The sequence below is a fragment of the Cebus imitator genome, unplaced genomic scaffold, assembly GCF_001604975.1.
Source record: "Cebus imitator isolate Cc_AM_T3 unplaced genomic scaffold, Cebus_imitator-1.0 Scaffold55, whole genome shotgun sequence".
NCBI lineage: Eukaryota > Metazoa > Chordata > Mammalia > Primates > Cebidae > Cebus > Cebus imitator.
This window is the reverse complement of record NW_016107370.1, coordinates 1352331-1365630: the sequence shown is the minus strand read 5'-3', so window position 1 is coordinate 1365630 and position 13300 is coordinate 1352331. Positions and strand designations below refer to the sequence as shown.

Genomic DNA, 13300 nt, shown 5'->3' with positions numbered 1-13300 from the left:
GGATCACCTGAGGTCGAGAGGTCCAGACCTGCCTGGCCAATATGGCAAAACGCCATCTCTACCAAAAATACAAAAATTAGCCGGCAGCTTCCTGAGTAGCTTGTAATCCCAGCCACTCAGGAAGCTGAGGCAGGAGAATCACTTGAACCTGGGAGGCAAAGGTTGCGGTGAGCCGAGATTGTGCCACTATACTCCAGCCTGCGTGACAGTGACACTCCGTCTCCAAAGAAATAAATGATTGAATGAATGACATACTTACGGAAACAAATTTTTAATGAAATCTTGTACCTAAAAACTAGGAAAATAAGATATATACATAAACGTATAGCTTTATTATTAATATATTTTCTGTTTCCATGTAGCTAATCAAATATTTTGCTTCCTTTAAGCGTAGTTGTTTCAAGTTAAACTATTCCTCATGTGCCTACCAATTCCACAAACCGCTCCATTTCATTAAATGTATTTTAAATTATTTTAACTTTCTTTGTGAAACATAAGAAGACAAAAACAAATCTTTGTTTTGCTGTATTCTGTGCAAGAAAAAAAATGGTATAACTTACGACATTTTCAGAATACTGTTTTTGTAGGCATTTAAGTAAAAACCTGAATCGCTATCTTAGGTTAGTACTGAAAAGTCTTGGAAAAGTTATAGATTTAATACTGAAAGATGCTTACAATGAAAATCTAGTATAAAAGATAAAAAGTGGGCTGGGCACAGGGGCTGACACCTGTAATCCCAGCACTTTGAGAGGGCAAGGCAGGCAGATCACTTGAGGTCAAGAATTTGAGGCCTGTCGGGCCAACATGGTGAAACCCCGTCTCTACCAAAAATATTAAAAAAATTAGCCAGGTGTGGTGGTGGGCACCTGTCATCCCTGCTACTCAGGAGGCCAAGGCAGGAGAATGGCTGGAACCCAGGAGGCGGAGGTTGCAGTGAACTGAGATCGAACCATTGCACTCCAGCCTGAGTGACAGAGCAAGACTATGTCTCAATAAATAAATTTAAAAAAAGATAAAAAGTGATGCACTCGAACACGGCAGCTCCACTGTAGTCTCATGGGACTCCCACTGTGTAAATAGTCCATCCTTGACCAAAAGGGCATTATGCCCTTTTGTGTATAACTGAATTAAATTATGACTTAAATGAAGATGAGTTAAAAATCAACACCTACCTTTTTAATTGTTTTTGTCTGGACCAAAGCAAGTTCTCTATTCTCATCCGCTACGTACAATGAAAGTTTCACGTATGGATCACTGTAAGAAAATATTTCAGATTTAATAGGATTATACTTTTTAATCAAAAAGAAAATAGTGGAACCTAAATGAAAATGCAAATATCAAAGTCCCAGCTTGGATTATTTCCACAAACTAAGCAATAACCTTTCTAACATAGCTACTAAGTCAATATACTTGGAGTAAAGTTCCTATCAAAACTACTGCCAATAATGTTTACTTAGAAGCAAATATATACATATATAATTTTAAAGACAAATTCTGAAAAGATTACAGGAAAGATTAAAAGGCACACAGATTTTGTTCAGAATTTACAAAATCTAGCTAGAAAATTTAGTATAGGTCTTATTCATATTCTTATTTCTAGTGTGTAGGTAAAACACCCATTATTCACGTAACCCAACACTTACCATTTGACAGATTAAAAACCAAATCAGGGCCAGGTGCAGTGGTTCACGCCTATAATCCCAGCATTTTGGGAGGCTGAAGCGGGTAGATCACCTGACGTCAGGAGTTCGAGACCTGCCTGGCCAACCTGGTAAAAACCCTGTCACCACTAAAAATACAAAAATTAGCTGGGCCTGATGGCAGGCGCCTGTAATCCCAGCTGTTCAGGAGGCTGAGGCAGAGAATCACTTGAACCCGGGAGGTGGAGGTTGCAGTGAGCCAAGATCATGCCACTGCACTCCAGCCTGGGTGACAGAGCAAGACTGTCTCAAAAACAAACAAAAAACCAAATCAAAACAAAACCACAAAAAACTAAAGCCTGGAAAGTCAAGAGAGATTTGCCTAAAGTTACAAATTTGAGTAGTCCAGATTAAAGTTCTGGTTTCCTGACTACAAGTCCCAGAATTCCTTGTACACATCATATTATCTTTAATCATTTCCTTCAGAAAGGAACTTCTAGCAAGATGTGTATTTGAAAGGATTACTTACTGTGGACTACCTACTAAGAGGTTAAGCCTAGTCACACTTTCAAGTATTGCTAGCCCTGGGGGGTGGCTCAAACCTAGTCAAAATACCACTTTGTAAGAATTTAGGGCACAGGGGAATTTATTTTGCTTCGTATTTGAGATCCTGAAAATCATTAAAAGAGCTCTCACGTATTCAATCTCTAAATTCTCACTTATCTAGTTATCTATAGCCAAAGACTGATTGCTATCAATTCATCAGATTAAGTAATTTCAGAATTGCTCTTTAGTGGCTATACCATGACTATTAATGCTTTTTTTTGCAATGTCTAAGGTATTTCCAAAGATGACATCAAGTATCTTAAAATGCTGGGACCATACTGATTTCTGTTTGGTATTTCAAATAATAAATAGGCTATGAAATCCTTTCACAAGAAAGTATGATAGAAGTTCAAAAGGCTATACTCAGTATCTGAAAACCAAAAGTCTGTGAAAAATACTACATATGTGTGTGTACACATGTGTCTATGTATTGCCCATAAAATGCATCTTAAAGGAAGCTACACAACATATCCTAAAAAAAATAGCAAAACGATTTGTTCAGTTATACTCCATCATGAATAAATTATTTTTAACATAGTTTGGAAGATATTAGTCAATATTGACTCTTTTCTGTAAACTGTAAACCTTTATTTGGTTAAATAACATCTAAGCAGACACACCTACTTCTCTGGACACCCTCAGCCTCAGAAAAAGATAGGTCAAGAGCTGGTACCTAACCCAGGCTGAAGGTCCCATAAGTATCTTCCTAATGGATGCCCATGGGTTGGTGGATGAATCAAGTGTCACTTTCCAGGGGAGTGAGACCTAGGCTTTAGCATATCAGAGTCACCTGGAGGAGGGGGTGATTAAAACACAGATAACTGGGTCCTGCTCCCAAATCTGAATTCAGTGTGGGTTAGAATCCAAGAATCTGCACTCCTAACACATTCCCAGTGACGCCAAGGCTCCTGACCCAGGAACCACTCTCAGAGAACTACTGTTCTATACGGCATTTGAAAAGAGTATTTTCTAGCTACAGAAACTACATTTTCAAATTCCAGTCACAATCTATTGCTTATAAAAGAGCTCAAGGTCTGATGATCATGTTACCTCAAGAGAATGTCCTGTGGATGTGTGTAGAGCACACATGCACACACGCGCACATACAGAATCCCAGGTGATAAAGACTATCATAAACTCTGCTGCTATCTCTCATTTTTATGCCCCTGAGCTATCATGATTGCTGGCTAAAACTACAATAAAGAGCTAAGCATTTCCTGTAATAGAACATCCACATTCTTAGTGGTTCATTTACCTCAGTCTGTATCCCTTGAATAGCTCACAATAATTGACACATGCAGCTGGGGACAGTGGGTGGGATCCCTGGGTGTGGGACAATGTATCTTCCAGCAGTAATAAAGAAGTCACTAGGAATAGGTAACATCTTGAGTGCTCATGCAGGTAGGTACTAAGATATGATCAACTCTATCAAAGATGGACTAAGAAACTTCCTGAAAGAGAGTTCAGCCTGAAGACAGAACCAAAGGCCAATGTCTTGGAGCTGGCTAAAGGCAGCAGGGTCTAAGCTCCAGGGGAGGAGAAGGCTGGGCGCAGTGGCTCATGCTTGTAGTCCCAACCATTTGTGAGGCTGAGGCAGGCAGATCACTTGGGCCCAGGCGTTCAAGACCAGCCTGGGCAACATGGTGAAACCCCATCTCCACAAAAAAAATACAAAAAAGTTTAGCTGCATGTGGTGGCATGCACCTGTAGTCCCAGCTACTACAGTGGCTGAGGTGGGAGGACTGCTGGAGCCTGGGAGATGGAGGCTACAGTGAGCTGAGATCGAGCCACTACACCCTAGCCTGGGTGACAGGGTGAAACTCTGTCTCCTTCATTCATTCATAAATAAGAGGAGGGGAAACAGGTGCCCAGACCGCTCTCAGGCTTCTCTTCTCTTTTGACTGGTACTTAACGACACTTAACTTCAGCCTACTCATGAATGAAATGGGAATGATAACTCCTAACCCAGGCAGTTATTGTAAAGACCAGAGAAAATCATGTATTAATACTAGTACCCAGCAGCATTCCAAACACACACTACAAATGACAGCCCCATAAATGACAGACAAGGTAACTGTTCTTTGCTTCCTTTCTTAGGAGAAGTTTGAGGTTCTCTGTTGTTCCTTTTGACTCCCAACTCGTGCTGCAATGACTGATTTGACACTGATTACCTCATAGTACACACTGGGTGCTGGCCAACTGCGGCATGCTACGTATTGCACGCCTCCTCATTATTCATACAGTGTGGATGTCCCACGGGATCTGGGTAGAGATGATCAAACTGAGAATCTTACTCACGATGAAGCTCACCAGAATTCACTCTTGGCATCAAGTTACCATTCTAGTGGCTGGTGTCGATACAACTCAGGGCTAGCCTGATCCCTAGGAAGCTTAATGCTGTGCAAGAACACATAGATTAGAGAGCAAATTCTATTTTGCAAACCTTTTGTGTTCTCTGCTTAGAGAAGCTGCTTAGGCATCACATTCTTCCATTTAGCCTTTCCAAGCAGACAGTCAACTGGTACCAGGATTCAAGCAACCTTCTATTTCCTGAGTGCCTACTACGTAGTACCAGTGACAGGTTCCAGAAACAAAAGACACTGCCCCTACTCATTTGAATGGAGCACAGAGAAATAAAAACCTGTTTGTGACAGTGTTGAGGAATTCTAAGTGTATGATTGCTGAGAAATGCTCAGTGTATGCAAAATATATTGTTTGTTAAGAACGATGGCAAGGAAAACCTAGCTCCCCCCTCCCCTACCAAGTAGAAAACTACTTGGGGTATTCTAAAGTGGTAGGACAATATATAAATATCATACACCAGTTAAAACTATTCTTTAAGCACGGGACATCTGACCCTACCCCCATGGCACTCTTGTGCAGAATACTTTTTAGTTTGTCTGTGATAAGTGGTAAGCGGGCACCAGCTGCCTACTTGGTAAATTTTTGTGTTATGAGAAAATACCAAACATGAGAGAATAAATACACGGGTCAGAGTCTGCTCAGGACCTTCAGCCCAGAATGCTGTCAGTCTCTGAGGGTCTCAGCTCAGAAGGCTGTTGGCCCCCCAGACAGTCCCACTTTGCTGTTCTATCTGGGTGTCTGCTTCTCAATACCTTCTGCACTGCCTGGGTGGGGGTCTCCACGGCTGAGCTGGTCTCAGTATGACAGTGTGTGCCAAGCACCCAAGAAAACAGCAGGCAATAGCAGTGGTCCCTGACTTCCCATGCAAATCTAGGGCCTCACCCTAGACCTGCTAGATCAGAATCTCCAGGGTCAGGACCTAGGAGTCTACATTTATCGAGTGTCTCATGTGATTTCTATGCACTGGTCTGTCCATACGCCACTGCCAGATAGGAGTCTGAAGGCATGCATAGAGCCAGGAGGCAAAGACCAAGAGCAGGGCATGGGCATTCCAGGCAGAAAGATCACAGGCAGAAGTCCAGTGATAGGCTAGAGCTGGGGTTCCGAACATTGAAAAAAAAAGCCTGGCATGGCTGCAGTCAGGAGGGCTCAGGGAGAAAAGGCAGCTGGAGAGGGAGCCCAGGCTCAGACCACAAGGAGTCTGCCATTCCTGCAGAGCTCAAACCCTGGCTCTTCATCAATTAGTAGCTACATGACTTTGGGAAACTTACACAGCCTCTCTGTGCCTCAGTTTCACCATCTATGTAATGGGCATAATAGCAGTACTTCCCTTATAAAAAGCCTGTTGGAAAGACGAATTATAATAGTGCTTGACAGGAGTATAGTGAGCACTTAATAAACATTAGCTGCCAGCTGGGCATGGAGGCAGGTGCCTGTAATCCCAGCACTCTGGGAGGCTGGGAAGGCAGATCACTTGAGGTCAAGAGTTCTGGACCAGCCTGACCAACATGGTGAAACCTCATCTCTACTAAAAACATAAAAGTTAGCAGGGCGTGGTGGCATGTATCTGTAGTCCCAGCTACTCAGGGAGCTGAGGCATGAGAACAGCTTGAATCCAGGAGGTAGAGGTTGCAGTGAGCCGAGATCGCACCACTGCACTCCAGTCTGGGCAATAGAGTGAGACTCTGTCTCTAAATCAATCAATCAATCAATGTATGTTAGCTGCCACCATCATCATCCTCATCATGGAGCTCTCTAAATACAGAAGAATCGTGATCACACTCATTACAAGGAGAAAAGACAGCAGGCAGGAAGAACCACTGGAAGTCTTCTGTGCCAAAGGACAAGAAAGCTCTGAAAGGAAAGGCGGCAAAAGGATTGACTACTCATCCAAAGGCGGACTCAAAGGAACAAGGGGGCCAACTGAATGCGGCAGGTAGGTGGGTTAGGAGGAGAGGGAGTTCATGCCAACTCCAGGTCTCGGGCCTCTTGACAAATTATGCCATTGCACCTGGGTCCTAGAATCTTCTGCTCCATGTTCATGATGGTGCATTTGTATATAAGTGTGCAAAGGCCACCATACCAATGATAGTCTGAGCTGTCTGTCCTCAGATGATCCTAATGATTCGGTGCTACTCCAACAAGAAGTTTGAGCATTGAGCCTGGCCTCCTAATCCACATCAAGGTTGGGCAGACAGCAAAATGCACCCTGAAGGATCACAGGTTCCTCAGTATTTTTCACTGAGTAAACAAAATCCCGAAGAAAAGCCATTTGCGAGGTTCTAGCTGTTCACTCACAAGTAAGACACCTCACTGTCACATAAAAGATTATATCTAAAGGAAAAAATACAAGCATAACATCACTTTAGAGATATGAGACACACCAGGAACTGTGCATGAAGTCAATGGCTTGGAAACAGACTCCCTGAACTAGAATGAAGTCATAAGGAGTCTGACAGATGTCAAGATACTCAGCAGGAAATCCTCAGGCACCTGCTCTCTCAGGAAAGGTCACCAAAAAATCCTGGTCAAAAACCTGCTCTGGTTTTGCCATATTTCCAAGAGAAAAGCTTTTTAATTATTGTCTCTTTCATTCTCAATATGGAATCCAGTGCTGAAAATTCAATTCTCCCCTCTGGGCCTCGGCTCCGGTTCTAAGAGAGAGACTGCAGGCCAGCATTGATCTCAAGTGGGTTTAAAGAATTCAGAGATAGAAATCTTATTCAATGGTCTTGTTCCACCTTCATCACCACGAAGCATAAGACAGCACAGATGAGGTCAGCTGTCAGGGAGAGTTGAGTATGAGATTTTCTGGGTTTGCTCCATTGCTCAGCCTTTCTGGGACACACTGCACAAGGACAGTCAGTTCTGACGGGTCATTATTGGGGTAATGCTTGACCTTCTCCATTTGATTCACTGAGGTGTTCCATATTCGTTCACACCTATTATTTGCTAACTTTTATCAGTACAAATAGTCTTTGCTGAGCTCCACATATTTTAAGGGGGTAGGGTCATAAGGGGAGAGGAGAGGGCAGGAGTTGCATCCAAAGGGCAAAGTGTCAGAGAGATTACATTCCGTCTGCAGCTGGATTGCAATGACACTGACTTATCTACATGTCACAGAGGTGTTCTTCCAAGATACTCAGATATCAGAAGAACAATGAGAAAGGCCTTCATTTTTCAACTGTGCCTCCTAAGGAGCATCTCAAACTTAAGCAAAGGAAGCAATATTTCTTGGCTGTAAAAGGAAGATTTCAATACGGCACTGGAACAGCTTGTAAAAAGACCATGTCTTTGCTCTCTATGGGTAAAGAGCAGAGGACTCATGGACACAGCATATTTCACAGGGCCATAGAGCAAATTTCTTTTGACTACCTGACACACTGAAGTTTTAGCTAACCCAGAGAAAGTTGCATTGTAAAACCCATTTTGTTAATGACAACTTGTTATGTTGAAGGTTTCCTCATTCTTTTCCACTCTTATGGTTACCATCAAGTGTTATATACCTTATATCCTCAATAAAGTAACACTTATAAAACACTTATAGAAAAAACCTAGAATGTGAGAAAAAAATATACATAAATACATGGAATAATATTGAAACTTAAGTTTTTATCTAACAAACTGTCAAAGATTGAAAAAAAAGGTAATACTTTCTAAAGAGAGGCAGACAATTAATACTCTACTATAGGAAGGAATAATTATTGCGACTTTTCTGGGAAAAAAACAGGGCAGAAGTATCAGAAGCCTTCAAAGGGTTGATGCCCTTTGATTCATCAAATTTATTTCTAAGGATTAATCCCAAAGAAGTAATCAGAGAGGCAGGTAAATATTTACTGGCATAAGATACTCATTACAGCATCATATATAACAATAAAAAATTAGAAGCAAACTTCCAGCCCAATAATTGGGAAGTGATTAAGTAAATTACGGTACAATCATGTACTAGAATATTAGAAACCATTAAAATCATGTTTTCTAATAATATTTTAAAATAAGAAAAAATCACGGTATAACATTAAGGAATAAGCAGATCTAAAAATGTGGCTAATACAAATATATATATGTGTGTGTATATATATGTGTGTGTATATATATATATGAGAAAGTAAAGAAGAGAAGGCTAAAATGTTAATAGTCATTCTCTCTAGATGATGTTTATGAATTATTTTCTCATTTATGGTTTTTATTAAGTTTCTACTGTGAGCAAGTACTACTTTCATTAGTATAAAAAGTTATGAAAATACTAATGGTTACATATACACTTCAATGAGGTATGTAACCCTGTAATTTCATGGCCAGCCTACATCTCAAAAACAAATCCTAAAGGGCTTCACATATTTTGTTTGCTCAGAAATCTGACTTAAATCGATGACTACTGAAAAATTTTGAAAACAAAACGTACATATCTTTCAGCCCAAGATTTACTTAAAGCATAAAGCATGCTTTAAAATACATCACTCATCACCAATGAGCAAATATAAGAGATTAATGGGTTAGATTATAGTCAAATGCATTCTTAACCTAAGCAGCTAAAAAAGACATTAAAACTTTATTGCTTAGGCATAGGCTGTGAAGCTGCTGGAAAAATACACTTTTGGATACTTCTGTTATAATGGTTTTGTTGTTTGGAGCAACTAGTGGTTTACCTGCATTCTTAAACCTTCCCAGCCACTAAAGTCTTGACATCTCCAGTCACGTTCAACTCTGGCCTTGCAGTCCCTCTTGCCATCCACAATTAATCACTTGAGGGTCCCAACTTGGGTCACAGAGACTCCTGGGAGCCAGGGACAACTGTATGTGCGTCTATCTTTAACACATATATACACATATAAACTTTCACCTATAAATTACTGAAATATCTGATAATCTGAGACCTGTCTTTACTGCCAGCATATTCTATTATGCCTTTTTCCCATAGATGGGCAACCACCAGAGTTAAGACACACACCACCATGCCTGGCTAATTTAAAAAATTTTTTTTGTAGAGACAAGGTCTCGCTATGCTGCCCAGGTTGGTTTCAAACTTCTAACCTCAGGCGATCTTCCTGCCTCTGCCTTCCAAACTGCTGGGATTATAAAGTGTGAGCCACTACACTTGGCCAAAGACACATTTTTATTTTTATTTATTTTTGGGATGGAGTCTCACGCTCTCACCCAGGCTGGAATGTCGTGGCACAATCTCAGTTCACTGCAATCTCTGCCTCCCAGGTTCAAGTGATTCTCCTGCCTCAGCCTCCCAAGTAGCTAATGATATCGATGTAGCTATCTGTGTAGGCTTCTATACAGATATCATCAGAGCTGTGAATACATGTGTTGACTAAAAAAAATGTGCTAATAAAAATACTTTTTATTAATATGCGGTGACTAATAAAAATACTGAAGCTTAAGTAGTTTGTTAAAAAATTTTGTTCCTTTATCTTTTGGTAGTAAAAATGTTGTTCAGTAGAAGTCACAAAAAGGAAAGTTTCACCTACAAATTACTGAAATACCCATTCAGCCACCAAAGAAAATGATAATCTGTGACTCGTCTTTATTGCCAGCATATTTATTATGCCTTTTCCCCATATATGTGCAACCACCAGGGGTTAAGAAAACAGCTCTTTCTTTTATGGAGCCAAGAGAGACAGCAACTCACAAGGCTATAAGGAAAGGGGGAAACAAAAGCTGTTCCCTTTTTGGAAACTGTTTCACAATTGGTTTTATTCCTCAGATTGTCCAGGAGCGTCCACCATACACAAGAGACCGTGGTGGGCACCAAAGTGGGGGGCAGGAAATAGAGGTAAAGAGACATAAGAACAACACAAAAAAGAGACACCTGCCCACAAAAAGGCCATCTACTCCTCCTCCAGAGGATCCAAAGTCAGACAGTAGTGTTTCTAGTACAGATTTTGCCTTTGTGAAAGCTGGCTATATATATTAAGAGCTCAAAGAAGCTGATAAATGATGATTATTCAAGGATGATCTGAAACATAGGAAAACCTATGAACAATGGTCATAACTTCCAGGGTCATCAGGCAGCTTCTGGGTGGCAGCACAGTGCTTGGTGCCTCAGAGACACCATCACTCATCCCTACAACAACTTGTCAAGGTGGATCTTAGTCTTCATTTCATGGATGTGTGAAAGAAAGGAATGGTAGTGAGGCCAGGAGGCAAAGAAAAAAATTCCAAGATAAGATCATGTCAGTCAGTGGCAGGACACTGAGTGACCAGAACAGCCCGCCTACCTCTCCTCATGGTTAGAAGAAACATTAAGCCAACCAGTGCTTCATAAAATATATATATTTTTTTAAATCTTGAGGTGGGGTCTTATTCTGTCACCAAGGCTGGAGTACTGTGGCCTGATCATGGCTCACTGCAGCCTCAACCTCCTGGGCTCAAGCAATCCTTCCACCTCAGCCTCCTGAGTAGCTGGGACTACAGACACAACATGCCTGGCTAATTTTTATTTTTATAGAGACAGGTCCCACTATGTTGCCCAGGTTGGTCTCAAACTCCTAGCCTCAGGCGGTCTTCCTGCCTCTGCCTCCCAAACTGCTGGGATTACAGATGTGAGCCACTACACTTGGCCAGACACATTTTTTTATTATTTTTATTTTTGGAATGAAGTCTCACTGTCTCACCCAGGCTGGAGGGCAGTGGCACAGTGTTGGTTCACTGCAACCTCCGCCTCCCAGGTTCAAGCGATTCTCCTGCCTCAGCCTCCCAAGCAGCTGGGATTATAGGTGTGAGTCACCACCCCTGGCTATAAAGATATATTTTTAATTGTTTAATTATATATTTTTATAATAAATTGGCTCCTTCTATCCCCAATTTATAAAGCACATAGCCTTCAAACAAACAAACAAAAACCCACAGAGATACAGATTGTACTGAAAATCAAGTATGGGGACACACTTCTGAACTAATTATTCATTTGGAGCCCTGAAAGTCAATTCCTTGACCAGTATCACCCACATCCTTGTGATCAAAAAGAAAACAGTGCTGGCCAAGTACAGGCACTATGAGCTTGATGTCAACATGGAGGCCACACTGAGCTGTGTCTAATGAAAAAAGAGAGCAAGTTCTAATGGCAGGAACCACTCAGGGAATTCAGCCTGGATTAACTAACCAGGGAAAAGATGATGCTTACTTTTAATTAATTCTGGCAGTCATTGGTTCCCAGGACCAGGCTTGCACTTTACTTCCACTGTCACCGTATGCTCCTGGGATGCCAGGACTAGAGCTGGGCATGCAGAGGCACACAGTATCCTGACGCTGCTGAGCACCTATGTGTGCCCGGTGCTCAGGATAAGGTCTAGCCAAAGGAGACACCATTCAAATGAGTAAGCAACAATAAAACCTGTTCCCAGTGTCGCACCGAGAGCGGGCCTCACAGGGTTAATGTACTGGACAGACGGTAAACTGCATGGTGGAGTTCAGTGGTGCACAATTATGTGCACTGCTAAACACTTCCTGTGTACTTAAGCATCAACCTCTTTGCCACTGAGTGTTTATATGTGCAGAGCACTGTCCTAAGCACTTCCTGCACAATCTCTGAATGCACCTGGGAACATTCTAGGTTTCTCCGGGTGGGAGTGACAACAGTGCCAGAAGTATCTCGGGAACTTACTCTACACTCAGCTCAGTTCTCACTGCAAAACCTGACTTGATTCTCACAGGCAAAATTGTCGGAGGGAAGGGATTTCTCCATCACATGGAGTTAAGAGGGGATGTGGCAGCTTCCAGTGTCTGAACAGGCAGCCCGCCAGGTGACGCCCATTCAGTGACACAGCTGCTGCTTACACACATTCCCAGGGGCACCAGGAAAGCCCTGAGGCAAAGGTGTTGCTTGAACTTGGCACTGGTCTGAACAAAAATAAAGAATGAAAGAGCTCATCTGGACCCATTCTCTATCTTATAAGATGAGGAACCATGTATCCTGGAAAGGTAAGTTGAAGTCCCAACTCCCAGACTTTCAGAATGTGGCCTTTTTTGGAAACAGTGTCTTCACAGAGGTAACTGAGTTCAAATGAGGTCACCAGGCACAGTGGCTCATGCTTGTAATCTCACCACTTTGGGAGGCTGTGACAGGAGGATCCCTTGAGCTCAGGAGTTCGAAACCAGCCTGAGAAACACAGTGAAACCCCATCTCTACAAAACTTTTTTTAAAACTTAGCCAGGCATGGTGTCACACCCCCATAGTCCCAGCTACCAAGTGGCTGAGGTGAGAGAATTGCTCAGGTCAGGGAGGTTGAGGCTGCAGTGAGCCATGATCATGCCACTGCACTCCAGCCTAGGTGACAGAGCCAGACACTGAAGGAGGGAAGAATGAAGAGAGGGAGGAAAGTGGGGAGGGAAGAGGAAGGGGAACAGGGGAAGGGAGGAAGGAAAAAAAAAGAAAAATTATTTTAAAAAGTATAAATGAGCCGGATGCGGTGGCTCATGCCTGTAATCCCAGAAATTTGAGAGGGCAAGGCAGGCCGATCATGAGGTCAAGAGATTGAGACAATCCTGGCCAACATGGTGAAATCCCACCTCTACTAAAAATACAAAAATCAGCTGGGTGGGGTGGTGTGAGCCTGTAGTCTCAGCTGCTCGGGAGGCTGAGGCAGGAGAATCACTAGAACCTGGGAGGCGGAGGTTGCAGTGAGCCAAGATCTCACCACCACTGCACCCTAGCATGGTGACGGAGCAAGACTCTGTCTCCA

At 42.3% G+C, this 13300-nt stretch overlaps 1 protein-coding gene across 11 annotated transcripts in view; it reads right to left on the bottom strand.

Moving 5' to 3' along the window:
* Positions 1-13300, bottom strand: part of NEDD4L (NEDD4 like E3 ubiquitin protein ligase) — a 346587-nt gene that overhangs the window by 149903 nt on the left and 183384 nt on the right. For all 11 annotated transcript variants that reach the window (XM_017528805.2, XM_017528808.2, XM_037738594.1 and 8 more), the window contains one exon: positions 1173-1254. In XM_017528805.2, the coding sequence (XP_017384294.1) occupies positions 1173-1254 (82 nt within the window). The remainder of the gene's footprint in view (positions 1-1172; positions 1255-13300) is intronic.